At 62.0% G+C, this 26,361-nt stretch overlaps 1 protein-coding gene across 1 annotated transcript in view; it reads left to right on the top strand.

Annotated features, from left to right (window-relative positions):
• The window catches only part of MACROD1 (mono-ADP ribosylhydrolase 1), a 148,269-nt gene extending 121,970 nt beyond the window's left edge, over positions 1-26,299 (top strand). The window contains 8 exon segments of the mRNA XM_045775863.2: positions 12,004-12,033; positions 24,370-24,486; positions 24,967-25,088; positions 25,209-25,239; positions 25,433-25,506; positions 25,786-25,867; positions 25,961-25,996; positions 26,164-26,299. Coding sequence (XP_045631819.2) covers positions 12,004-12,033; positions 24,370-24,486; positions 24,967-25,088; positions 25,209-25,239; positions 25,433-25,506; positions 25,786-25,867; positions 25,961-25,965 — 461 coding nt within the window. The 3' untranslated portion in view covers positions 25,966-25,996; positions 26,164-26,299.
• Positions 26,300-26,361: the final 62 nt, after the last annotated feature.

The raw sequence follows: 26,361 nt of genomic DNA, 5'->3' as shown, positions 1-26,361 counted from the left end.
CCCCCTGTTGGGGCGCCTGGGCAGCTCGGTCAGTTAAGTGTCTGCCTTCAGCTCAGGTCAAGATCCCAGGGTCGCGGGATCGAGTCCCACAGCGGGCACCCTGCTCAGCAGGGAGCCTGCTTCTCCCTCTACCTCTGCTTGTGCTCTCTCTCTGGCAAATAAATAAATAAAATCTGAAAAAAAAAAAAAAAAAAAGAACTGCCTCCCCTTGGCTGAGTGACCTTGACTGAGCCACCTGCCCGGCCTTGTGGCCTGAGAGTCACAGAGGGCGGAGGCAGGCGGGACTGGGCTGTGTCTGGTGGGTAAAGTTTCTAAGTCCCTCCTGGTGTCTAACTCAAATTCTCTGTGCCGCGAGCAGTAGCTGCCTCTCTTCTGAGAAGGGGATGTCTGGCCTCCGTCCAGCCCCTAATATCCCAGAAGTGACAAGGGTAAGGACCCAGCTGTGTGGTCTTGGGCTGGTTCCTCAGTTTTCCATCTGTACGGGGAGGGCCTGCGCTAGGCCAACGGTGCCTTGCCAGGATCCAAGGAGGAGCCTCAGATTTCCGCTACCCTCTCTGAAATCATGGGGAGGGCCCCCTCCCAGCTTCCTGCCATGGCGGAAGGGGGGCATCAGGAGGGTGGGGGGGGGCCCCCACTGTTTCCTTCCATTGACCCAGTTGCTCCATATTTGGAAGCCGATCCCATGCCCGATCCAATCCTGTCTCCCACGGTTCTCTAATTAGTCCCTGTGGGTTCAGCATTACCTCTGCTGGCCCTCTGTCTACCCATCCTCAGCCACCACCACCCTCCCCCAACCCTCCCCGCTGCTCCTGCCTCCAAGACCACCCCCGCCAGTCTTCTCCCCCTCAGCTCTGAGGGGGGTCTTTCTCAAGTGCAATCCTGAGTTTGCTGCTTCCCGCTCTGCTCCGGCACCTGCCATGGCTCCCCACCGTGGGAGATGGATCACAGCCCCCTGGGTCTGGCTGACCCTCTGCCCTCAACTTGACCACACTCCCCTCTGCAGAACTGCCTCCCCCACAGCTCACCCTCCCTAACACACGGAGCTCATTCATCCCTCCGGACATTGTGACAAGAGGACAAATCAATGTCTATTGAAGGAATGAATGGTACTAAGGGTAGGTCTTCGGTGCCAGGCCTGTGCTGGCCTCTGCGGCCCAGGAATGAACAAGGCAGACTAGGTCCTCCCCATAGGCTGCCATGCTGGTAATAAAACCAGAAAACAAATTCGTAGACAAGATCATGACGGGACCAAGGTGTGGTCTCCAAAATAAACAAGGTGAGAAGAGAACTAGGGCGGGAGACACTTTAGTTGGGGGGTCAGAGGAGGCCTCTTAGGGGAGATGCCATTTTCACAGAGACCTGAACGATGAGAAGGAAGCCAGTCTGGAAAGAGCTGGAAGAGTGTGCGGGGGAAAAAGGGAGCGGTATGTGCAAAGGTCCTGGAGCATAAAAGAATCAGATCTATTCAAGGAAGAGAAAAGAGGCCAGGACACTGGGGGGGGGGGGGGAGTGTGGTATGCGGCCATGCATTTGTGGAGAGGAATATGGATTTCAGTCTAAGTGTAATAGGAAGCTATTTGAGAGTTTTAAGCAGAAAAGTGACATGATCTAATTTATATTTTAAAACGATCATCTGAACAACCACTTTGGAGAGCAATTTGGCAATAACTAGTCAAGTTAAAGATGTGCATCTCCCACAACCCCTCAGCCCCCCGCCAGGCATATGTGTGCAGGAGAGAACTTGCGGCGGGCGTGTCTGCGGGATGGCAAGATGCCCCCCAGGACAAACCCGGGTGCTCCTGACTGGTGGTCAGTGGGAGGATGGTGAAGCAGGTGGGCCCGCCGGGGCCCAGCATATTACACAGCAGTGAAGACGGACGCTGGAGCCCCGTGGCTCTGCCTGGGTGCATCTCCCAGGGAACCCTAACAGCCGATCCCAGAAGCTCCCCTTTTTAAAGACAACAGACCAAGGTCATGTCTTGCTGAGGGGCATACAGAGTAAAACTCTAAAGAAAATACCTGCCAAATTCAAGGCAGCGAATTCTCCTGGAGGTGGGGGAAGGGCTTGATTTCTTCCGTGACGTTGTTGTGCTGGGGGAGGGGGCGGGCTGGGTGCGCCTGCCGGGGGCGGGGCGCCCGGGCATGTGCCTGCCTAGCTTTCCCGCGTCTGAAGTCAGTAGAAAAAGGGCGCCTGGGCTGCTCAGTGGGTTAAGCATCGGACTCTTGGTTTCGGCTCAGGTCATGATCTCAGGGTGGTGAGATCGAGTTCAGAGACTTGATCTCTCTCTCCCTCTGCCCTTCCCCCCACGCGTGTGCGCACTCTCTTCTCTCTCTCTCCCTAAAAAAAAATAAATACGTCTTTAAAAAAAATAGAAAAGGATCAGGAGAGGACGGCCTGGAGGGGGAGGGGCAGCCCAAGAGGGCGGGGTCCGTGGCAGGGCCTCCTGGGGAAGTTAGAAACAGGGCCCCAGTCGGCCTGCTCAGAGCCAACACTCTTCTTCTCCAAGCCCATGGTTTGTGTGCTGCTTGAAAACACCTGGGTTTTCTCCTTTCAGGAAGAAAACGGACTCTCAGAGAGGGCAAGGGGCTGCCTGGGGTCACCCAGCAAGCTGGGGACGGAGGACCCTGGGACCCTGAGGCCTGCTCTCCTGGGGCTGAGCAGAGGGGTCAAGGCTGCCTTGGGGACCTCCTCACACTGATCCCAGCAGTGGAAGAGGGGCCTCTTACTCCTCCCCCACCCCGGACACACACACACACACACACACACACACACACACACACACACACACCATTATCCACCCTCCCACCCGCCAGGGCTCCCTCGGCCCCAGCCCCTCATTCCTGCCGAGATGGAGACTGCACCCGGCTGGCTGGGGCCCAAGCCATCTCCTGGTAATTGGGTTTCAGGGATGCTCATGGTTATGCTAATGGTGCGGCTGTGAGCGCCGGTCCCCTGGCTCCTGGGGGAGGGGAGGCCCAGGCAGCCGGGGTCCCCCCAGTGCTGCAGCCTTCGGCAGCCCTTGCTTAGAAATCGAACTGCCAATTTCAAACCCCGGCTCCCCCATCTTCCAGCTGCGTGACCTTGGGCAAGTCACGCCACCTCGCCCTGACTCTCTTTCCTCATCTGTAAAGTGGGAAAAAGAATAGTACCGTCTCGCTGGGCTCTGGGGGGAGGGAAAGATGAAAGAATCCACTGGAAACACTTGGCCCAGTGCCTGGCCTAGAGGATTTGCTCGATAAATGCGTTATTAACTATTTTTTGTTTTTCTTTAAAGAGGTCCTGCAGGAAAATATGGACAGGGGCTATAGCTGAAACTGCTTGATGGGCTAATGGGTGATTCACTTTCTTTTGCTTTTTGTTTATGTATGTTATCCAATTTGGGGCAATCAACATGAATGTCTTGTATAACAAAAATACCAATAAGTGGAAGTCGCCTGGGAACGGGGCTTGGAGAGTGGGTGTTGAGGGACATTGAGGCTCCAAGGGCTTGGGGTCCAGCTTGCGGGCGGATGGCTGGGAGGTTGGGTCTCCAGGGGCAGAGCCCAAGAAACCCAGGCAGGAGGGGGACAAAGAAGAGGCGCAAGCCCGCAGGAACCACAGCCAGGGCACCTGCTTTGAGCTTAAATGACCGACAGGGTGGCCTTTGTAGGCAGAGGTGTGGGGGAGGGCCACCTGGGGTAGACCTGGAGGTGGGACCACGGATGGGGGCCAGGAGGTGTGGGGCAGGACTGGGGGAGTCCCTTCCAAGGTTCAGGAGACATGGCAAAGGGAGCCTGACACAGGGCCAGTGGGAAAGGGAAACCCTGGAAGGGGGGCCCAGCTTCGTACGGCTCCCAGCAGATTTACGGAATCACAGAGTTCCTCTCAGAGGAGGTGGAGTGGGGGCTCAGTGCTGAGGGCAGACAAGCCAGATCTGGCTGAGTGGCCCAGGCTCCAGGCAGGCCAACAGGATTCAAACCCTCTGTCCACCACCCTAACCTGTGTGGCCTTGGGCCACAGACTTACCTGAGCCTCAGTTTCCCCATCTGTAAATGGGAGCCACACAATCTGCAAGGCCCTCACGGCTCTCCCCAGGAAGCTGGTGAGCAAACCTTGATAAGAAGAAGCTGCTGTTGAGATTACTAATCCAGCCCGTTAGCAGGCTGACCCCCTTTTCCTTGGCTGACCAGGGACCCCAGCCCCCATAGCCGCTGCCGCTGTGAAGTCCTGAGGATATAACGATTTTACAGGCTTTTTTTTTTTTTTTTTTTTTTTAAGAATTTATTTTTAGGGGCAACTGGTGGCTCAGTCGGTTAAGTGTCTGCCTTCGGTTCAGGTCATAATCCCAGGGTCTTGGGATCGAGCCCTGCATCAGGCTCCCTGCTCAGCAGGGAGTCTGCTTCTCTCTCTGATGCTCCCCCTGCTTGTGCTCCCTCTCTGACAAATAAATAAATAAAATCTTAAAAAAAATATATATATTTTATTTTTAAGTAATCTCTCCACCCAACGTGGGGCTCGAATTTACAACCCCGAGATCAAGAGTTGCGTGCTCTTCCGACTGAGCCAGCCAGGCGCCCAGTTTTATAGCCATTTTAAACTCTATCATCTATGCCCCACAAAGGGCTCAGTCAGCTGATCTCTCCACCCCACAGATGAGGAGCCCGAGGCCCCAGGGGACCCAAGATCACAGCTGGGGGTTTCAGGAGCAGATTTGCAAAGCACAAGGATGGTGGCTTCTCCTACTAAGGGTGGTGGCCTTGAGCAGATCACTTTGCGTCTCTGTGCCTCAGTTTCCCCATCTGTCAACAGGGTGAGTCCCCATCTGTCAACAGGGTGTGTCCACATGTACTAGACCTATGTTAAGATGATCAGCAGAGGTCCCATGTGAAAGCCTGCAATGGGTACTGATAAATGTGAGCCCCCGTGCCCCCCATAAGTCCCCTGCCCCCCAGCCTGGGGAATGTCCAGTAAGCCTCACATCCCCCGCCCCCCCCACCCCCGGCAGCCCCACCTCAGAGGACAGTGACCTTGGCCTGGGGGACAGAGTCTGTCAAACACGGCAACTGCTTTCACAGCTTGAGATGCCTTTGAAGTCTCTTGTTTTATCTTCAAAAATTCAGCACATGTCACATTTTATTCCATCTGCGGGACATTTCTAATCTAAAGCGTGTTTTAAACAACTCACCCTCAAGTAACACGGATACCCACCGCAGGCCTGCAGGAAGTGGGGGCAGGGATGGCGCTGGGGTCCCAAGAACAAAGCCTGTTCCCCTAAACCTCCGGGCAGGGCTGTGGGGCTACCGGCCAGTCGGCGGTCTGGTGGTCAGCCGTCACCTTGGAGGCACCAGGCGCTGTGCCGGACTCTGGGGTACTGGGGGGCAGTGGGGGCTCAGCCAGGCACGGGGTGGCTGCAATGAAACAGTAGTGATGGGACATGCACAGGCATTGGGGGTGCTCCAGGCCTGGGGGGGGGAACACCTGCTCAATGCAGTAGCCTGCAGGTCCCCATCATGCCCACCCTGAGCCACTCTTGCCCCCATCGCCTCTGACCTTCTCTCCTACTTCTCTGCCCCACTCACTCTGCTTCCGCTACAGTGGTCTCCTCACTCTGCCTCAGGACCTTTGCACAGGCTGTCCCCCCCCCCACCTGGGGGGTGCCCCTCACAGCTGGCTCCTTACCTTCAGCAGATCCTTGACTCCTTCCGGATCATCCCCACCCCACTCCCACTCGCTGGCCAGCCAGTCTCTCCTGCCTTCGTAACCTCTCACACAAATGGTAATCCTTGTTCGAGTTCATTCCTGTCCTGTTGTTTCTCAACTGTCTGCCTCCTGGATAATGAGCTCTGTGCCCGCCGAGCCTGGCACATAGTAGGGGCTGGATGTGTATTCCTCGAAGGGTAGGAAGTGAGATCTAGCCTCCTGAGGGAGGGTGGAGGGGAGTGGGCTGAGGGGCTGGGGGTTGGGGGAGCAGCCCCCACCTCCCCGCAGGCATTGGAAACCGGACAAGGTGTTTGGAGCAGCGGTTGCAGCAGCCTCAGCACACAGAGGGGCTGTGACCGCTCAAAGTCACCGCCCCGCCCGCTCACCCAGCCTCTCCCCAGCTCAGTAACCTGCTCAGCGCTTTCCTCGGGTCACTGGGTCTCCTCTCTGGCAGCCCAGCCCCCGCACAATGCCCCCTCGCCTCCCACACCCTGGGCTGGAGGATGTGTCGGGATGACCCGGGCAGCTCCTCCGTGGCCTCCTGCCACTGCCCTTGGACAAGTCCTGTCACCTGCACACCCCCCACCCAGGTCCTGCCTCCGGAGGGCCCCTCCGGTGGGCTCTTCTGCAAGTCCTGATGGCTGCAGAGCCGGGCAGACGCCAGGGTGGCCTGGCTGAGTGGCTCTGGGCATAGTCCCTAACCCGGTGGTTCAGTCAGTAAATCGTTGGGGCTCGCCTGCTGTGCACGGAGCTCTGTTCTGGGAGCCGGGGACAAGTGTGAATGACACTCACAGCACTGGGGAGGTCAAGCAGCAAGCACTGACCTGGGAGGGAAAGAGGCTGGAGGCAGTGCTTTGTGGCCCAAAGGAGCCCACGGGGAGCTGGGTGGGCCCCTCAAGCATCACTCTCGGGGTGGGGGATGTTGGAGGTCTCCTCCAGGCAGAGGCGCCAGCCCATGCAAAGGCCCTGGGGCTGGAGGAAACGGAGCCAGTTTGAGGACCCGGAGTGTGGCCCAGGGGGAGATGCAGGGAAGGGGAGGAGGGGAGGAGCCAATGGGCCCCATACTAGGGGTCAGTCCTTTTTTTTTTTTTTTAATAAACACTATCCCCAGCGTAGGGCTCGAACTCATGACTCATAGATCAAGAGTCACGTGTTCTACTGCCTGAGCCAGCCAGGCGCCCCTAGGGGCCAGTTCTTCATCCTGAGAACACAAGGGAGCTTTGGGAGGGTTTCATCAGGACACCGGAGGGTGGGTAAAACAGGAGATGCTCAATTTTGCATTGCGAGAAGATTGTTCTCTATGGCTCAGCTTGGTCATCTGTAAAATGCGTTGGTAACATCCCTTCCACACAGGGTAAGGGTTGAAAAAGTCAGTGTGAGTCGGAACTTACCCGGCCTAGGCCCCGGCACGTCTGCCGTTGTGGGCCCTTTCTCTATCAAAATATATTAGCCAGAGAACCACTTAAATACATAAAACAATTAATACCAAACATTACAAAAATGTATGTTAGAAGCTGATTTTATGAGTTTGTTGGCATAAAGACAAAATATATTAACGTTATATACTAAAAATAATTTCAAACTCAAAGTTCATTTACTCTTCTGATTTTATTTTTAATTTTTTTAAGATTTACTTATTTATTTGAGAGAGAGAGAGAGCTCACGTGGGGGGGGGCAGGGGGGCGAGAATCTCAAACAGACTCCCCAGTCAGCGGAGGCGGGACTTGATCCCATGACCCTGAGATCCTGACCTGAGCCGAACCCAAGAGTTGGACTGAGCCACCCAGGCGCCCCTCCTCTTCTAATTTTAAAAGAAATTACATTTTCAGGGGTCACTAAAAATATTATGGGCCCCAGCACAAGCCCGCTATGCCATGCCTGGCCCTCAAAGTGGGGGCCGTTCTTTTAACAAGGTGCTGCCCGACAGGAGCAGTGGGGGTGGCCAGGAAGAGGAAGAAGTGTCTGTGTGCCCCAGAGACTCCACTTGGACCCCCCCCCCCCCAGCATCCAGCTCCACACCCTGGCTCAGTCCAGTGCTGGCCCTCGCTCCAGCCTGCTGAGCGTCAGGCAGAGCCAACCTCGTCCTTCCCCAACCCCGGCAGCTCCTCACCCTGCCCCAGGCCATGCTCAGACTCCTTAGACCTTCCACAGTGCCTGCCCGTGCCCCTCCCGTGCCCCTGCTGTGCCCCTCCCTACATGCCTCTCCTTTTCTCTGAAGCTGTGCAGCTGCCTCCCTCCAGCCTCAGCTCAAATGTCACCTCCTCTGTGAAGCCCTCCCAGCCTCCAGGCCTCACCAGATCTTGTACCTCCCTCGCCCGCCCCAGTTAGGCCTGGGAGCTCCTGAGGTCCAGGGACTGTGTCTTGTTCATCTCTATGTACTCGGTGGCACGCGGCAAGCGGTTGGCACCCAATTAAAATGCTTCGTGTAGAGAGTGAAGAAGGGGCCAGCCAGGTCTGTCTGTTCCCCCCCCCCCCGGGCCTGCCTCTGACCTGTAATGACAGTGGCCAAGCCCTCAGGGTCTGGCCTTCTCCTTTTTCCTGCACAGTGACCACACGCCAGCCCCTGACGTGGGTCGGATGCGGGGGCCCAAACTGGGGAGCAACTCCACCCCGCCCCCCGGGACACAAGTGCTGGGGGGCAGGGGAAGGGGCTGGGTCCCCGAAAGAGGTGCCCTGGCCTGAGAAGGTGTGAAGCTGGCCCACCTCACCCTGCCGTGGGGACCAGTAAGCAGACGGGATGGCGGCATTGAGGAAAGGCACCCACAGCTCCCGGGGTGCACGCTCTGGCCCAGGAACCCACACCCCCCCCCCTCGCCAAAGCCAGAGCGGGCCTTATGCCCCTTCCCACATCCCAGGGCGAGGCCTGAGCTCAGCTCACTCGGCCCCTCAGGAGCTCAGAGACCCCTGCTTTGCTGCGCCATGTTGGGTCCCTGGAGTGGGGCCAGGTCATGAGCCCTGGCTTCAGTTGGAAGTCCAATGCTTGTCTCCACAGTACGCGGCTACTCACCCATCACCCCGTCTCAGCAAGAAGGCATTGGGAACAGATGAGGGAGCACGTAGGGGTTAAGAAGGATGATGACTGGGGCGCCTGGCCGGCTCAGTCAGTGGAGCCTGCAACTCTTGATCTTGGGGTCGTGAGTTCGAGCCCCACGTTGGGTGTAGAGATTACTTAAAAAAATAAAATATTTAAAAAGAAGCAGGAGAGGGGCGCCTGGGTGGCGCAGTCGTTAAGCGTCTGCCTTCGGCTCAGGGCGTGATCCCGAAGTTCTGGGATCAGGCCCCACATCAGGCTTCTCCGCTGGGAGCCTGCTTCTTCCTCTCCCACTCCCCCTGCTTGTGTTCCCTCTCTCCCTGGCTGTCTCTATCTCTGTCAAATAAATAAATAAATAAAATCTTTAAAAAAAATAAAATAAAAAGAAGCAGGAGAAGGCACGCTGACAAGCAGCCGCCCTGGGTCCAGCACCTCCCCTCCCTCCCCCATCTCTCTGCGAGCCTGTTTTCCCATCTGAAAAATGGGCTCATGACCAGTTGTGATTTAGAGCTTAAACCGAACTGAAGGGAGCATGGTGGCGACAGCAGAAGGGGAGGGAGCCAGGGACTCGAGGGCATTGCCTGGGTCGGGGGAAGGCTGGCCCTGGGCCCGGGAGCAGGCAGGCCTGGACCCACCATGCTTCTGATGGGAGGCTGGGCCACACCCCCTTTCTGCTTCCCTTTCTCCCCAAGCCTCCAGGCCATTCTCTCAAGCAGCCTGGCCCACCTGTGAGCTCCTTGGGCAGCTTCGTGGGGCCTCCCTCTGGGGGCCAGGCACTCAGGCCCCTCGGGGAGAGGGCCGCCAGGGGCTCGGGAGAAAGAGGAGGGTGGAATTGGGTGCAGACCCCTGGGTTGCTGTCCTTCCCCTGAACCCCCACCCATGAGACCGTCAACCTAGTGGGCTGGAGGAAGGGGACATGCCAACCAGCCTCCTAGGACACCCACTGAGCTTGGGGACAAGCTGGTGACCAGGTCCTCTGTGCAGCCCGAGACTGAGCCCCAGTGCTAGTGCTGCCTGCCTGTTCCCACCTGGGGCAGGTGACACCACCTGGACCCTGGCCCACCCTTCCACTGGCTCAGCCCTGTGAAATCCTTTCTGGCCCCAGCCCACCTCCCTCCCCAGCCCTCGGTGTTCCTGGCCCTGGGGGACATCGGGGCAGCTCACCCCTGTCCTTGACCTGGGCAGACCGACACATGGTGGGGTTCAAGGGATACCAGGCAGGTGGGGGTTGGTCCCTTCCAACAGGGGCAGGTCAGCGCCCCTTCCCCTCCCGCCCCTTCGAGGCTCACGGCCAACACATTTGGCACAGAGCCCTCTGGGAGCGGGAGCCAGCTCGTTCGTGGCCGGTGTTAATTAAGAGAGAGAGGTGACGGGGGAGGTGGGGAAGGGCCTCGGAGGGCAGCTTCCGACAGCTGCCAGGACCGCTCTGGGCCAACCCAACAAGCCCAGGCCCCCCCTGCTGCCTCCAGGGCAGGGCTGTCCACAGGTCCAGCCCCCGCCCCACCCCTGCAGCCTGACCCTTGGGGTGGGGGTGGAGCCACACTGCGTCTGAAGGGCCTACTGTGTGAAGAGTCAGGCCCCAGCCCTGGCCGGGGGCGGGGAGAGGCTCCCTGCGCTGCCTCCAGGTCGGCCGGCCCTATGGCTTGACTACAGAGTCAGACCGTTCCGACCCTGCCACCACCACTAGGCAACTCGACCCCCGGCCTCGGGCGCCTCATCTGTAAAATGGGAGCCAGAGCACCTCCGGTGAGGCTCTGTTCTGCTGTAAGTGGGGTCAGTTGTGCACAGCACTGCCCGGCGGCACCCTCCTCCGGAGCCCGGCGGGAGCCCAGCCCTTCAGCGGGGCATCTGCCCGGCTGTCCCCGCCCGGTCCTTCTCCTGTTCGGGCCCCCGCTCCTGGCTGCCTCCTCGCCCGCTCAGCCGGCCTTCCTCCCACGTTCCCCGCAGCCCCCAGCCGCTCCTCGCCTCTCCATCTTAATTAGCTGCTTGTAGTAATCTCGCAAGTAACGTGGCAACTTGCAGCCCTGGGTTTTCGGGCTGTGGAATTAATTATTCCCCAAGCGAAGAGCTGTCAGCTCTGGGAGACCAGCCACTCGGAGCCGCCCGACACCACTTAGCAGGGTCCACAGCGTCCGCCCGGCACCCCGGGCGGGAGGACTGGCCAGCCGGGAAGGGGCCCCCACTCCCGGCCCAGGCTCTGCTTCGTGTCTCCCTCCTACAGAGGAGCGGCACCGGGACCCCAGAAGGTAGGTGGGGTGCGGGAGCAGTGGAGGGACAGCAGGCCAGGCCTGGGAGCCAGGGCTCCTGGGACCAGAGGAGCCGAGGCACAGCTGGCCTCCCCACCTGGGCCGCACCTGCCCCGTCTCGCCCATCACTTCCCCTGATTAGCACGAGCAGTTAACACAGAGGCAGCTGCGCGGCCGGGTGCCGGAGCCGTGGCTGGTGAGGGGCACTGACCTGCACAGCCCTGACATGTGGGCCGAGAGGCTGCCAGCTTCACTTGGCCCTCACATCAGCCCCCTGGGGAAGCAGGAGGGGGCAGCAGGCCAGGCAGAGTGAGATGGACAGGTCAGCCCCAGCAGCCGGGGAGGGGGCTGGAGCTGAGGATCCCTCTCTCTGCCTCGGCTTTCATTACCAACCCTGGGAGATGGTCTCCTCTCCCCGGGGGAAACTGAGGCACAGAGCAAGGCGGCTCAAGTCAGCCGTCTGTGGAAGCAGCTACGGTTCCAATACCAGTACTCTGTGCCCTCACTGTGCTGCCCTGGGATGGGGTCCCTGCCGTCTGTTGGGTGCCCCCAGCCCTGGCTCACAGGCTCATGTTCTTACCCCGCACCCTTCCCCCCCACAACAGGTACTCGTTCCCTGGGCAGGACTCAGCACAGTTGCACAGAGAGTTTGTTTCCTAGTAGCTTCTAGTTGTGTCCCATGGGCTCCAAGGGCAGGGACCAAGCCTGGCACAGATGGGCCTCGGGAGACGCTGGGGCATCAGAATAAATGAATGAAAGGATGCACGTGGCCACAGGTCTGCTGCCGCTCCAGACCCCGCAGGGCCCCGCCACCCTGCAAACCCCAGGCCCCGCAGAAGCCTCAGCAGGAGAGGAAGACCCCGCCTCCCCCACCTCCCCCTTCTCTGACCCTGCCTCAGAGAAGATCCTGTGCCCAGAGTCTGAAGCCCCAGAGCCCCAGGCCCGCTGCTCAGACCCACCTGCCAGCCCCCCACCTCCCCTCTGCCCAAGCCGCTGGCCCACCAGCTGCTCCCCAGCTGACTGGCCTTTCTCTCTCTCTCTTGCAGCCAACAGCTCCCTGCTCGGAGGCGGCGGCGGTAAGTGGACCCTTCCGTGGCCCGGGGGTGGGGGGGGCGGACGCGGGCTTGGGGGGGGTGCGGACGCGGGCTTGGGGGGTGGGTCCCTGAAGTCTCTCCTTCCATGGCTGCTTCTCTCCTCTGGGCCTCCTTGCCCACCGTGCGCGTCCCCCTGCAGCCCTCCTCGTCATCCCCACTGTGCGCCCACCCCCATTTCTCTATCTCTGACCTTTTATGACACCCACCCCCTCGGCCTGGCCTGCCATCACTGGGGACAAAGCTGGAGCCCTGGATGGCAGGCCTGGCCCCCTTGCTGCTGGGTGACCCGGCCGGTTCCCACCCTCTGAAGAGAGACCTCCTGGTCTGTTACTGGGGGGCGGGGGGGGGGGTGCAGCGGGACACTTGAGGGTTAAAGAGACTGGGCCTAGGACTGGGGGCTGCAGGTGTGGTAGGGAAAGCCCAGGCATTTTGGCTTCAGTTTTCCCACCTGGGAGGGCAAGATGGTCTGATCTGCTCCCCTCTAAGACCTCGAGGACGGCCCCACAGCCAGGAGAAGTCCTCGCAAAGTCAGGGAGCATTCTGCCGGCTGTGACGCCCCCCAGAAAGCGTGCGTGTTCACTGTCGCTACCCACCGGCAAGCAGGCGCTCCAGCAGTGCCAGGTGGGCGAGAGGGGGAGGTCAGGGTGGGCCCAGCCTGCAGGGACACGGCCTACATGCTTGGCAGGTGCCAAGGCAGGGGCAGTCCCTGTGCCCCCCCGTGCCTTCCTCCCCTGGCCAGCCCTGCCCAGGCAGGCCACACCAGCCCCCCGGCCCCGGCCCCCGCCGGCTGGGCTGCCCGCTCTCTGCACAGGCAGCAGCATGATTGGTGAGCTAGGGGGCAGGGGTTAATGCGCCGTCGGATAAATCCCGGGGGCCGTGTTTACAGCAGCAGTGGCGGGGCCCAGGCCAGGTTTTAAAAGGGGGAAAAATAAAAGGGGCATTAAGGTCAGGAATAAATAAGAGCAGTGCTAAGAGCTGTCGGTGACCGGCCAGGATGCAGGAGGTGTGGGGGGATCTGTTTGTGGCTACAGATATTTTCCCTCCCTCCCTCCCTCCCCCACTTCTCCTCCACTGTCCCCATGGAGGTCACAGCTATCCTGGAGGCCTCACAGAATGCGGACTTCCCTGGGGCTGGGGGCCCAGCTAGGACCTTCTAGGACCTTCTTCTGAAGCCTGTCCCTTTGGAGGACTCAGGGGCTGTCACTGACCTGCCACCTGCCATGCTCCACCTTCAGATAATCCTCTCCTTTGTCTGTTTTTTCATCACCCAGTAACTGAGCACCCACTGTGTGCGCAGCCCTGAGCTGGGTGCCAGAGGACCAGAGGTCCCTGCCTTCTCCGAGCTCACAGTCCACATGAGACCCCCCAGGGTGCTCGGTGTGGTGGGGGAGCAGGGCTCCTGGAAGAAGGTGACACCTACACTGGGACCTGAGGGATGGCTAGAAGACAGCCAGCAAAGAGCGACGGGAAGGGTGTCCTGGCCAGAGCGAACAGCACAGGTGAAGGCCTGAAGTGAGGGAGAACATGGGGCATTTGGGGAGACTTAGAAGATTGGAGCAGTCGCAGCCCCGCCAGGGGGATAGAAGGCAGGAGATGATGCAGGGGCCGCTCAGAGCCCATGGGGAGCTAGACTTCTAGCCATTCAGTTTTGGGAGACAAAGGACCCCGAGTGCCTTTTAAATCCTAAGTCAGGTCATCACCCCTCTTCTGCTGAAAACTCTGCTAGGGCTCTTCCCTCACTCAGAGCCAAGGCCAAGTTCTCAGGGCCCCAGGCACCTGCCAGACTCCCTGCCACTGCCCAGCCGTCCCTCACTGGGCACCAGCCTCCCTGCTGCTCCCGGCCCAGGCCTGTGCACGGGCTGTCCCCTCGGCCGGGAACCCTCTTCCCCAGCTGGGGGCTGTGGCAGCTCCCTTCACCTCTGGCCAGGTTTCCGTGCTCGCCGCCTTCTCAGGGAGGCCCACCCCGACCCCTCGCTGAAACTGCGGCTGCCTGCTCCCACCGCAGCCTGCAATCCCCAGCCTGGCCCTGCCTGCCCCAGGGCTTCTGTGTCCAGAGCCCCGCATGTCAGGTAACTCACTTGTCACGGTCAATGCCGATAGTCCATCCCCCCGCTGAGAACAAGGCTCCAGAGGGCCCTGGTGGATCTCCCGCAGCTAGAACTGAGTCTGGCACGTAGGATAGGTGCTCAGTTAAATGGTTGTTGAATGAATGAATGAACTACAAAAAGGCAACAATGGCCTGACGTGTTCTGCGAAGGACTTGCTGGGGAGGGCAGCGGGAGCCACTGGGGTTTGAGGCACGGTGGGCAGGGAGGGTCTCATAGGTGGCTGGGCGACCTCACTCCGAAAGGTCACAGGGCACATGCCCTGGCCAGACTGAGTGCAGAGGTATTGAGGGGGTCCTCCAGCTCCCCTTCTGGCAGCACTGAGGGGGAGAGGAGGCTGGAGCAGGCCCCAAGTGCTGTCTGCCCGACGCAGAGATGGATGGGGTGGGCCAGGACCCAGGAGGAAGTGGGCCTGGAGTCCAGCCTTTTAACGCCGGCTGAGATTTATGGAGCCGCCTCGAGTGCTCACTGGGGCTGTCACTCTGCTAATGTGATTGGAACAAGGTGGAGGTGGCAGGGAGGGGACCATGGTGGGGGTGAGGCTGGAGCTGTGGGGGCCCAGTGCCTGCCTAGGGCTGGAGCGGGGATGGGCCCAGACCTCTGAGATGTCTGCCACCCTCTGCCACCTGTGCCCTCTGCCACCCGCTATTCCATCCAGCCTTAACCCCCTGCCCCCCAGCTGCCCGGGTGGGAGCCACAGGCAGCAGTGGCCTGGGACTCAGTTGTCCAGGTCCCCACCTGGCTCTGCCCAAACCCACTGATGTCCTCCCAGGGCGTCACATGAGGTTTCCTCCTCTCCTCCAGTGTCCAACCCCATGGGGGTTCAGGCCTCTACCCACTCCCCACCCTCGTATCACCACCCATCCACCTGCCACACCCCCACCTTCCATCCCCCCTCCACCCATCCATCTACCCCCCATTCATCCATTTACCCCCACCCCTTTATCTACCCCCCACCTCTTTATCCCCCTCCACCCATCCATCTACCCCCCATTCATCCATCTACCCCCACCCCTTTATCTACCCCCACCTCTCCATCCCCCCTCCACCCATCCATCTATCCCCCATTCATCCATCTACCCCCACCCCTCTATCTACCCCCCACCTCTCCATCCCCCTCCACCCATCCATCTACCCCCCATTCATCCATCTACCCCCACCTCTCCATCCCCCCTCCACCCGTCCATCTACCCCCCATTCATCCATCTACCCCCACCTCTCCATCTACCCCCTCCACCCATCCATCTACCCCCCATTCATCCATCTACCCCCACCCCATTATCTATCCCCACCTCTCCATCTACCCCCTCCACCCATCCATCTACCCCCCATTCATCCATCTACCCCCACCATCAACCTTCCTTCCCCAGCCACCCGTCTACACCCTCACCCCCCACCCACCTGCCCCCCATCCATGCAAGCATCAGTCAGGGGTGGCCTGCCCTGGCCACTCTGAGTTGGGCTGCAGGCCCCAGCTGCCCCTCTCCCCCTGCTCTGCGGCTTTTCCCAGAGCACGATCCCCTTTAGCGGACCTGTATTTTCTGTTTGCTGTTATTGCTCATCCCCCCGCTAGAGTAGAGGAGAACGCACTCTCCTCAGGGACCGGGTTCAAGGGGTTTCCAAGCCGGTTTATGGGGCGGGTCGTTGCACCGTCTGTAGGCCAGGCCCGGGCACTGGGGCAGGGGGGACAGCAGGCGGGAATGGAAGGGTAGGGGGTGGGGACAGTGATGGCTCAGAAGGAGGCCCTCAAAAGGAGGCCTGGGGCCTGGCCTGCAGGGCTTTGGTGAAGCGAGCCCAGTTGCTGGGTTACAGGTGGGGGAGGCCTGTGGCCTCTCAGGAGCAGGGAGGGGAGTCTGTGGGTGCCTGTGCCCTCAGCGAGAGCCCTGGGGGCTACTGGGCCACAAGGACTTAACCCAAAGAGTACAGGACTCTTGGGCCAGACTCATTGTGGGGCTGGGTCCCTACCAGGCCCTGAGGCCAAGGTAGTTGGTTCTGGCAACACTGTGAGTCTCTGGAAGGCTCCCCCACGCCCCCATTCCTCCCCAGGGCTCCCTCTGAGTGTGGGTGGTGGTGGGGACGCAGGACTCCGCTCTGCCCTCACGGAGACCCAGTTTGGTAGGAGGCTCCCCAGCAGAGGGGGCATCTGACTAGAGCCCTGAGGGATGAATAGGAGTTCCACGGGTACGGAGGGCTAGAGAGGCCCAGCAGGTGGAGGGCTGGTGCCTGCGCTGGGGAGACTGGGAGGGCTGGGGCAGCCTCCGCACTAGACCCTCAGACCCCTCCGCCACCACGGGGGCCACGCCTGCTCCCCGCCTCTCCTCTCTCCTGCAGAGACTTTCACTGGCTCGATAAACATTTAAAAAAAAAAACAAAACAGAGCGCTCTCCTATTGTATGGTAAGAAGGGAGGCGGGCCCTAAATCAGGATGGGAATGGACAGGGCCCTGACGCGTGTCTCTCCTGTTTATTGGGACTGAAATGTTTACTCGGCGATAAGGAGCCGGCTTTCTCGTGGAGATTTGTGCGCTCTTTTTCAATTACCCCTCGTCTTTCTCTGCCACTTTTGCACTAAAGGGATAATAAATGTATCGGAGCGTTTCAATTATTCATCTAAATCATGACTGCGCCTGCCATGGCCAAGCTTTAGTGACAGATTAATCCAGGGCCGCCTTCTGCTCACAGGGCCGCCATCTCTGCTCTCGCCTGGCCGGCTCCCCAAAGGTCTGGCCCGAGGGGTGCACCGGCCCGGGTCAGGAAGGGTCCCCCGACAGCCGCAGGCAGGCAGGGCCGGACAGAGCCCCGTGCCCCCCGCGCACGCTCGCTGCCAGCGAGAGGTCAGCGGTCGCAGCTGCCCTGCCTCCCTGCCCGCCAGGCCCGCGCCGCCCCTGCTCCCTGTGCCCACACCCGACCCTAGGTGCGCAGCTCCTGCTCCCCGGTGCCCAGGCTTCTGCCACAGCCGTCTCCTGGCACAGGGCCTTTGCACGTGCTGCTCTTGGGCCTACGGCTCCTCGGCCTTCCTGCCACAACCGTCCTGCCTCCTTACCTCACAGTCAGAGCAGCCCCTCCCACCACCACCCCTTCTGCTCCATTCACTGAGGGCTCCCCACACCCTGTCACTGTCGTGGGTGTGGGGACGCAGCGGCCCCTGCCCCTCGTGGGCCAGCATTCTGTCGCGGTGGTAGTCAGTCTCCCATTTGTGTGATTATTTAAGTACCAACTGCCTCCCCGTCAGACTCCCCTCCTATGGGACATGCCCGGGGTGTCTGTCTGTCCACCTCCTGGCCAAGGTTAGGCGCTCAGGGCGGACCTGTCTGTGGACCAGCTGTGCCCAGGGGCCCCCTGTGTGTGCCCGTTTGCACCCCAGCCCTGGCCCACCACGGCAGCCCCTCCACTTGAGCAGAACACCCCCCCCCCCGCCTGCCCTCTCCTCTCCACGCACAACTCGGAGGCCCTTGGCGAGGGATGTGGCCCCACCCCCTTTCCTCTCTCCTTCCCTCTCCCTCCATATCTCGATTTTTCTTTCTGCCTCTCTCTGCCTCTATCACTGTCTCTCTGTCTCTGTCCCTCTCTGCCTCTTTCTGTCTTTGCCTCTCTGTGTCACTGTGTCTATCTCTGTGTCTCTTTCTCTCTCTCTCTCTCTCTCTCTGTCCTTCTCTGCCCCTGCCCTTGCTTGCTCTTTCTGCTCTCTCTCTCCCAGCCTCACGGCATCTCTGGCCTGCTCCCCATTTCTCTTGCTCATGCACCCACTCTCCATTTTTCTTCCCCTTGCACTCTCCCCGCTCCCGCTGGCTTTCCTCTGCTCAGAGCCAGGCAGGCCTGGGGGATTAGCAAAGCCTCGGAGCATCAGAGCATCATCCGGGCCTCCCCTTCTGCTCAGTGGCTGCCCACGGCCATAGCCACGGTCAAGCGCAGTGGACAGACAGGGTGGCCTCCGCACCCGCCCTGGACTGGGCTGGACTCAGGGGAAGCAGCGGCCCTAGGAGCTGAGCACCCAGTCCCCAAACTAGTCTGGAGCCCCACTGTGTGCGGGGGCGGGGGATGAGCGGGATAGGCTGGGGCAGGGAGGGGGGGGCTCTGGCCTGAGCTGAGCAGACAGGGGAGGACCATTCAATGGGGAACAGCAAAGCGCCCCCTCCCCCCCCCCACATACACCCAGAGGCTGGCCCCGGGCCACGCCACCCCTGCTCAAAATTCCCAGGGCAGCAACAGAAGCAGTTCTAGCTTCTTCCACCAGCCCCGCAGATGCAGCCCTCCCCTCCCCCTTCCCCCGCCTCCCACTCCCCCTCACCCCCAGCCCACCCTGGACTCTCCCTTTGGCCTGCCCAAGGCCCCCGCCTGAGCCCTCCTCCCCCAGCTTCCCTAAGCCAGTTTTTCTCATTGCTGGGGGCTCTGATCAGATGCCACTTCCTTAGGGAAGCCTTCCCAACTGCACACAGGGCCAGCAGCTCCCACCTCCTTTCCCTCTTGTCCATTTTCTCCCATTCCAGGGCCTGCAGTGAGATGGAGCTCCGGGTCCCCTCCCTGCACCATCGGCACCTGGCAGGCCCCCTCCCCCAATTGGGCAGGTGGGAGAGACCACAGAGGCCGGTCATCGCAGGGGGAGGCTGGGGTTCCCTCCAGCCTCGCTCGGGGTGGAGGTTTTTATTTCATGGACTCGTGGGAGCCGTGGGAGGTTTTAGGAGCAAGGGAGTGACGTGTCCTCCCCAAGAAAAGGCCCTGGGCATCCCCACCCTTGCCCGGAGGGCGCTGGCGTTGGTGGTGTGAGCCGCACGGTACTCTACTGAGCGCTCGGGGCATGGAGCCGGGCCTCCTGGAGCCTCTCCTGCAGGACCCCAGCACCCTCACCACAGCGCCGGGGGGGAGGGGGCGGGGGGGTTACCATTAATGGCTCCATTTTGCAGATGACAACACTGAGGCACCGGGTCCCTGGAGCGAACGGTGTTCCCCACCCCTAGCCCTGCACAGGTGGGAGGGACAGGGGGACTCTAGCGGAGGCCCAGCAGGCCCCTGGGGCCCGCACCCCACCCTCGGTGGGCAAGATGCCACCAGGCCCCTTCCTGCAGCTGCCAGGGGGGTTTTAATAACGGGAGTGATTTTCGTGTGATGAATGAGGCGCCGCCATTGTGTACATAATGAAGCCCTAATGTTTTCAAATCCCCATTTAAGGAGTTGATCTCAGCCCGCAATGAATTTCACATCACGTTGCGGAGCTGTTGTCCATCCATCTTCTCCCGGGGGTGCCCACCCGCCTTGGCGCCACGAGGCCGGGGTCTGGCAAAGGTGTGCTCTGTCTCCCCCGGTAGGCCAAGCCTCATGGAGCTGGGGCTAGCCGGTTTGTTGACCCGGTGCGTGCGGGCGTGGGCAGAGGCCGAGGCGGTTCTAGCAATGGGGCTTCCCATGGGGTCGTAGCTCCTGAGGCCCAGCCGGGGCCTGGGAGGAAGCCAGAGACTAAGACAGGGAGTATAGGGTGGACAGAGGGAGAAGGGGGCACAAGGCCCCTGGGGTGGGTCGTTTCTCCAGGCTTCATGGCTGGGCTTGTCCTCCTCAAGGTCTGGGGTTTGGAGGCATCTGCCCCGACCCTGCTGGTACCCTCTCGGGGACTCAGTTTCCCCAGCCGCCCAGTGGGGCCTGTCCCCTCTCAGCCCTGGCCCTGGGGACCTCTGCAGGCTGGGATCGCTGCAGGCTGGACCTCGGCGGCTGGAGTGGGGGGCCTCTCCTCAGGCTGGGCTCCCAGCCCTGGGACCTGCGGGGGGCGATGTCTGGGTGGGGAGTGGTCCCTAGGGCCCAGGCCCAGGTGCCTTCCTGCGCTCAAGAGGGGCGCCCCTCCCCCAGCCCCCTCGGGCCTCAAGCTCCCCCTCTCCATCCCAGCCTTCTCTGCCCAGGCTTTTCTCAGTGACATCTCTACCTGGCAGCCTGTCTGTCACTTGGGCACAGGAGGCCCCTGAGAGCCGGCCGGGCCGAGCAGCCTTCTGCCTCCAGGGTCGGTGACTGGGCCTTGGTGTCCCCATGGAAAGCGGGTGACACGGGGACCGCGTGTTGAAGTGCAGGGCACTTTGTCAGTCTCTCACCGAATGCTCGAATGCTCGCGCCAGATGGGGTGGGAGGTGCCGTTACCTGTAGAAGGGGAAACAGAGGCACAGGGAGGGGAAGTGACTTGCCCAAAGCCACCAGCAGGCTTGTAGGCTGGAGAAATCCCAGAAGGGGGCACACAGGGGGCCAGACCCACAGGGCAGTGGAGGGGAATGGAGGAGTGGGGGGCCGGCCCAGGGCCCGTCGGGGTCTCTTGCCCCCTGGCAGGGACACAGCTGCCCCCCTCTCCCCCAGGCCACAGGCAGCCTCGTGTTCCTGTAAATAATTAATTAGCCCCTGCTCGCTTGTTTGTTTAGCATGAGGAATGCTCCCCCACTGAGACACATTTATTGCTGAATAAATTTAAATATCTAATCTTCCCTTCATGAATATTACAGCACCCTAATAGTGGCCAACATCTCCTAAGCGCCTTGGCAAACGGCCCCATCGGGAGCCTGCCGTCCGTCCGCCTCTGTGGGCTCCGGGAGGGCCTGGCTCCAGCCCCTGCCCTCTCCCCTGGCCTCCTGATGCCCCCCAACCTCCTAGGAAGGGGTGGGGTGTGAGCTGAAGCCCCAGGCCCCTTGCAGGTGTAGAGGCTGCACCAGGCCGGGGTGGGGGAGTGGGGGGGACATGGGAGGGCTGCGGTGAGCCCTGCAGCTGAGCTGGCTTAGGGAAAGAGCCTGGGAGCAGGGTGGAGCGGCAGGGTCGGAGCTGGCGGGGGACAGACAGGGCCCCACCCCACCCCGGCAGGTATAGCATCTGATGTGCTCAGGCCGGGACAGAAGAGGTCCGGGAGGCAGGCGGACGGTCTCCAAGGCAGCCTTGCTGGACAGAGGGGGCTAGTGGTCATCTGCACTGGGGGGGGGGGCTCTGAACAGTTATATGGGATAAGGGACCCCAGACCATGGAGCAACCAGAGTCCCCAAAGTCCCTCTGTAGGGAAGGTGATGTGTTGACATGAAGACAGGGACAGGAGCCCTGCTGCAGGGAACAGGGGTGTGCAGATAGCAGGCCAAGTTTGGGGGTTCAGGCGAGGAGCCAGCCAGCCAGGATGGGAGGGAGCTTGGGGGGGAGAGAAAGCCTTCTGTGGTCCTAGAGGAGGTAGAGCTGTCCAGCCATGTGACCCTGGGCAAGTCCTCCGTCTTTGTGCCTCAGTGTCTTCTATAAAGCTGGGGAAACTGTAGCACTCCTAGGGTGGCTGGGAGGACCCGCGAGGGGGGATGGGACCTGCTGAGCGCTGCGGGGGTTCCAGAAGAGGCTGTGTGGCCTGGAACTCAGGAGCCAGAGCCCAGAGCCTGGAGCGGGAGCAGGCGGGCGCTGAGGGAGGAGGCAGAGCGGCCCTTAGGGCAGGCTTGCGGGGAAGGGGCGTTCTGGACCCTGCCAAGAGACCTCTGAGGAAGGTGCTGCCCCCCCACCCCCCGCAGATGTGTCTGTCTCCCCAGGAGGGACCCCAGGTTATCTGCTGACTTGGGATGGAACAGGGGTTGAGTTGGAGGCTTGAGATTTGTTCCAATGTGGCTAAAGGTCCCGGGGAGGGGATTGAAGGTGAACTGGTAGGAATTGGGGTCATCACCCTCCCACCAGGCAGCCCCAGGGTCAGGTGGAGAGCGGGGAGGAGGGACATCTCCCTTGGATGGGACCCCAGGAAGCCACCTCCTGCGGGCTCTAGAGTTCAGCTTCCCCCCACGTAAGAGCCAGGACAGGGCCGAGGAAGCAGAGCCGGGGAAGCTGCAGTTCACACGGAGAGACAGGGCAGGGGTGGCCCTTTGGACAGCAGGCTGTGGGTCCCCTCTGGCCCGTGGGGATGGTACAGTGACCAGGCTCGTGTGTGGACGGGGAGGGGGCCAGGCAGGAGGGGGTGAGTCTGTGCTCCAGCTTGTTGGGGAGAGGGTGGGGCCGGACTGGGGACCAGGGCCTTATCCCTCATCTCTGCCTGGCATTTGCATGGCAGTCACTGAGCCGTGGCCCTGTCCTGGATGAGGCCGGGGGTGCTCCGGCCCAAGGCTTCTGCGAGCACAGATTCCCTCCTCCCCCTCATGCCCCCAGGTCAGCCCCAAGGGCTTGGCTGCAGGCCTGTCCACCTCTGCAGGAAACATTAAGTCCCTGAAACACAGAGCTCGCTGAGCTCCACTTCCGCGCAGCGTCCACAGCAGGCCAAGGTCGCCTGCAGGGTGGACGGCACCAGGAGATGGCAGGCAGCCGGGTGCCAAGTGGTTGACACCACTGGGGTGGGGCCGGGAGGCCCTGGGGAGCGCGGGCTCAGACCCACTCCTATGCTTAGCCCAGTATGTCCCGAACGCGCTCAGCCCTGCCTGGACACCCGCACGTCCCCTTCACCCAGGCCAAGCACTGGCTTAAGCACCTTACAGAAATTAATTCCTTTAATCCTTCCAAAAGCCCTGTGAGACGGAGGTCTACTATTACCTCATTTTACAGATGGGGTAGTTGAGGCCCAGAGGGGTTAAGTGATATGCTCCAGGCCAATGTCTGTGACTGGCAGAGCCAGGACTTGAACCCAGGCTGCCCAGCTCCCCAGTCCCTGCTGTTGCACACGTCACCTGGTGGTCACCTGGCACCTCACCCAGAACCCACCCACTGTGCAGGGACACTGTACTGCAGGCTGAGCGCCCCCTGGACAGGTAGCTCAGGGACCCTGCCTTGTGTCCCGCTCTCTGCCCCCTCCCATGGGCCAGGGTTGCCCTTACCTTCCCCCTGCACAGGAGAGGAGGGTACGGGACCCAACCCAGAGCCCCTCGCAGGGTTCCCCCAACTCCTCCACCCTATGTGTCCCACCCCCGGGATGCGCTGGAAGATCGCCTGGTGCCAGCTCCAAGAGAAGTCACAAAATTAGGTTTAATTGGGCCCCACAGGGCACAGAAGAAAAGAGAAGAAAGAGGGGGTGGTCCAGCTGGTGTCCCTGGACCTGTGCCAAGACACTGGGGGTGGGGCTGCGATGCGATGACGGAGGAAGGGCCTTGGTTTGCGCTTCTGCAAAATGGAGACATGGGGATTCCTTCCTGCGGCTGGGCCTTGTGACCGCTGCCCAAGGAGCTCCTGCACGGGCCTGCGGGGCCATCGGGGCTAGGGAGCTGCCAGAGGTGGGTCACGTTCTTCCGGCCAGCGTGCCGACCCCTCCCCTGAGGAGGGGTCACTGTCGCTTTTCACAGATGAGGCAGTGGACTCTCAGGGGAGCGGGCTTGCGAGTGGGGCCCCCTGGCGCAGCCGACGAGAGCCGAGCCCGAGCCCTGCCTTTCCTGCCAGGGCCACTCGGGCGGGCTCTGGCGCCTGGCTGAGATCGGGCTGAAGGAGTGTCTCCTCCGCGCCTCCCGCCGCGCCCGAGGTGTTTATCTGGGCCCGCGTCCCCAGGGTCGCTGCCGTGGGCCCCAGAGCCTCCCTCAGATAAACAAGCCCAGGCCCGCCCCAATTAAGCCGGAGGCGCTAACGAGGCAGCTCGCTAACGAGCAGGGGCGCGCGCCCGGATCCACCTGCGCGCCCCGGATCCGCTGCCCCGTCCACCTCCCCGCGTGGTGCACGGACGGGGCTGGAGGACCCAGGCTCCGGGCCTGGACCGCACCTGCCACTTGTAATTGGGTGACCCCAGTTTCTGCATCTGTAAAGTGGGTCTTAGAGTTTGCCGCGGCCGGAGGGGCCTCGCCTTGGGATCGATGCGCGGTGCCTGTCGGCGCTCCCGGGCTCCTCGGGAGGAGGCGGCCACAGGTCGCGGGCCCCGCGGTGCGTCCAGGCCAGAGCCGGGAGGGCGACCTTCCCCTTGGCCAGGCGAGAGTGGCGGTTCCTGCCGCCGCGGACACCGACAAACCGAGCCACTCCGGCAGGGGGAGGCCCCTGCCCCGCGCGCGCAGCTGCGGCGCGGCGGGGGACTAGCAGGGTGGGCCGGGCGCGCCCCCTGCCGGCCGCCCCGCGCCGCCGCCCGCCTCCGCCCTTGGCTTCTCCAGATGTGGAACACGTGGGGGCGGCGGCTATTGCGAGCGGCTGGAGGCCGCGGGAGGAGGCGCGGTGCCGGGTGAGCCCTGGCACAGCCGAGGGGATTGGGAGTATTCTGTGCTTGGGCCTCCGCCTTCTCTTCTGTAAAACGGACTCAGGCGTGACGCGGGGAGCCCCACGGTTCATTGCCCCCTGCCCTGCAGTGGACGGCTGCATCCACCGGGCCGCCGGACCCCTGCTCACCGACGAGTGCCGGACCCTGCAGAGCTGCGAGACCGGCAAGGCCAAGATCACTGGCGGCTACCGACTGCCGGCCAAGTGTGAGTCCCGAACCCCCCCCCCCCAACTCCTGTGGGGCGCAGCAGGGCACCTTGTGTAATTGTGCGGGTAGGGGAGCAGCCCCCACGGAATTGCTGGAGGCCTCCTCAGGAGTCACTTCTTAACCTTTAGTGCCGGCCCCTCCTCGCACGCACCGGGAAGCGGGTGGCGGGAGGGGAATGCGTGGAGCCGGGTAGGGGAGGAGCTGAGGGGGCCGTGCCTTCGCTCACCCACTCCGCCCCACGTCTCAGCCGGGTCCCTACAGATGTGGGGACCAGCGCGGACCTGCCTGTCTCTATGGAGGAGCACCTTTGAGCTTGAGGTCACACCTGAGCCCCCACATGGGTGGGGTCCTCTCCGGGGACTCTCAGAACTTGGGGAGAGGGCCTGTTTCCCGTCCCCTCCAGGGCCGAGGCCGGCAGGGGGAGACAGCCTCTGACCCCCGGGAGACCCCGCCGGTCTGACCCCGTCGCCTCTCGTAGATGTCATCCACACGGTGGGACCCATCGCGCATGGAGAGCCCAGCGCCAGCCAGGCTGCCGAGCTCCGCAGCTGCTACCTGAGCAGCCTCGACCTGCTGCTGGAGCACCGGCTCCGCTCCGCGGTGAGGGGGGGCCGCGCGCCGGGCGGGGGTGGGCTGGAACTGGGGGAGGAAGGCCCCCCCGGAGGCGGGCGGAGAGTGACCCTGTCCCCAATTCCCTCTCACCTCCCGCGCCCGCCCCAGGCATTCCCCTGCATCTCCACCGGCGTGTTTGGTGAGTTGGGGCGGGGGGCGTGAGGGGAGGCGGTGCCAGGCCAGAAAGTGGGTGGGCCCAGACGCAGGGAGAGGCCTGGGCGGTGGGGGGAGGTGGGTGGGGCAGAGCCGGGTGGGTGGAGTTGGACGGGTCCCGGGGCGGTGAGGGGGCGGGCCAGAGCGCCGGCCTCACTCCCGCCCCGCCGGGTCCCCAGGCTACCCCAGTGAGGCGGCGGCGGAGGTAGTGTTGGCCGCGCTGCGCGAGTGGCTGGAGCAACACAAGGACAAGGTGAGTCCTGGGCGCAGTCAAGGGGAATCAGCTGGGCGGGGGGGCGCCCCCTGGCTCCGCGGACCAGCCCTCGATGCATTCCCCTCCCTTTCCCTCGGGACCCGTTTAAGCTCCTGAGCCCAGGGCGGTGGAGTGCACGCCGTGAACCCCTTCTGTGAAGGGTCTTTGGGCCCCCCAAGAGCAAGGCAGGTGAAAACCTGCACAGGTGGGGGCAGTGATAAGACAAGGCAGCCAGGGCGTGGGTGGCCCCCCTCCCGGGCTAAGCAGACCCTGGCACAGGTGGACCGGCTCATCATCTGTGTGTTCCTGGAGAAGGACGAAAGCATCTACCTGCAGCGGCTCCCCCACTACTTCCCAGCGGGTGAGTAGCCTTCCCCCCCCCCCCCACCGGTCAGCCCCTGCCCCTCTCCCCCATCCACCCAAGGGCAGGCTCTCACTGTCCTCTGCCTTCCAGCCTGACAGCCCCCGCCGCCCACCCTGCCCAGGACTGGTAAGCAGGGCCTGGCCCGCCATGTGGCTGTCCACTAACCTGCCCACTAACACACGGGCTCACCCCTGCCCCCCGCTCACCCCCATGCAGGAGAGCCAAGAGGGCAGCCTGGGAGGCTGGGGGAGGCCCACGGCCCGCACTCCCTGACTGTTCTGCTCTGCCCACAGACTCACCTGGGCCTACTGGACCTCGCTCCCAGCTCTAAGAGGTCTCCGAAGCCTGCAGCTGGGCCTGGGCACGCCATTCTTTCCCTCAGCCCCCTGCCCCTCAGGCGCCTCCTAATAAAGACCACCCTTGTCGCAGCGCCTACTGTCCGAGTGCTGGCCGGGGAAAGAGGCGGACAGGGGCCTCGGCTGACGGGGGCT

This window comes from Ursus americanus, chromosome 24, assembly GCF_024610735.1.
Source record: "Ursus americanus isolate L20-20 chromosome 24, mUrsAme1.1.p, whole genome shotgun sequence".
NCBI classification, from domain to species: Eukaryota; Metazoa; Chordata; class Mammalia; order Carnivora; family Ursidae; genus Ursus; species Ursus americanus.
This window is presented reverse-complemented; position numbering and strand designations above follow the sequence as displayed.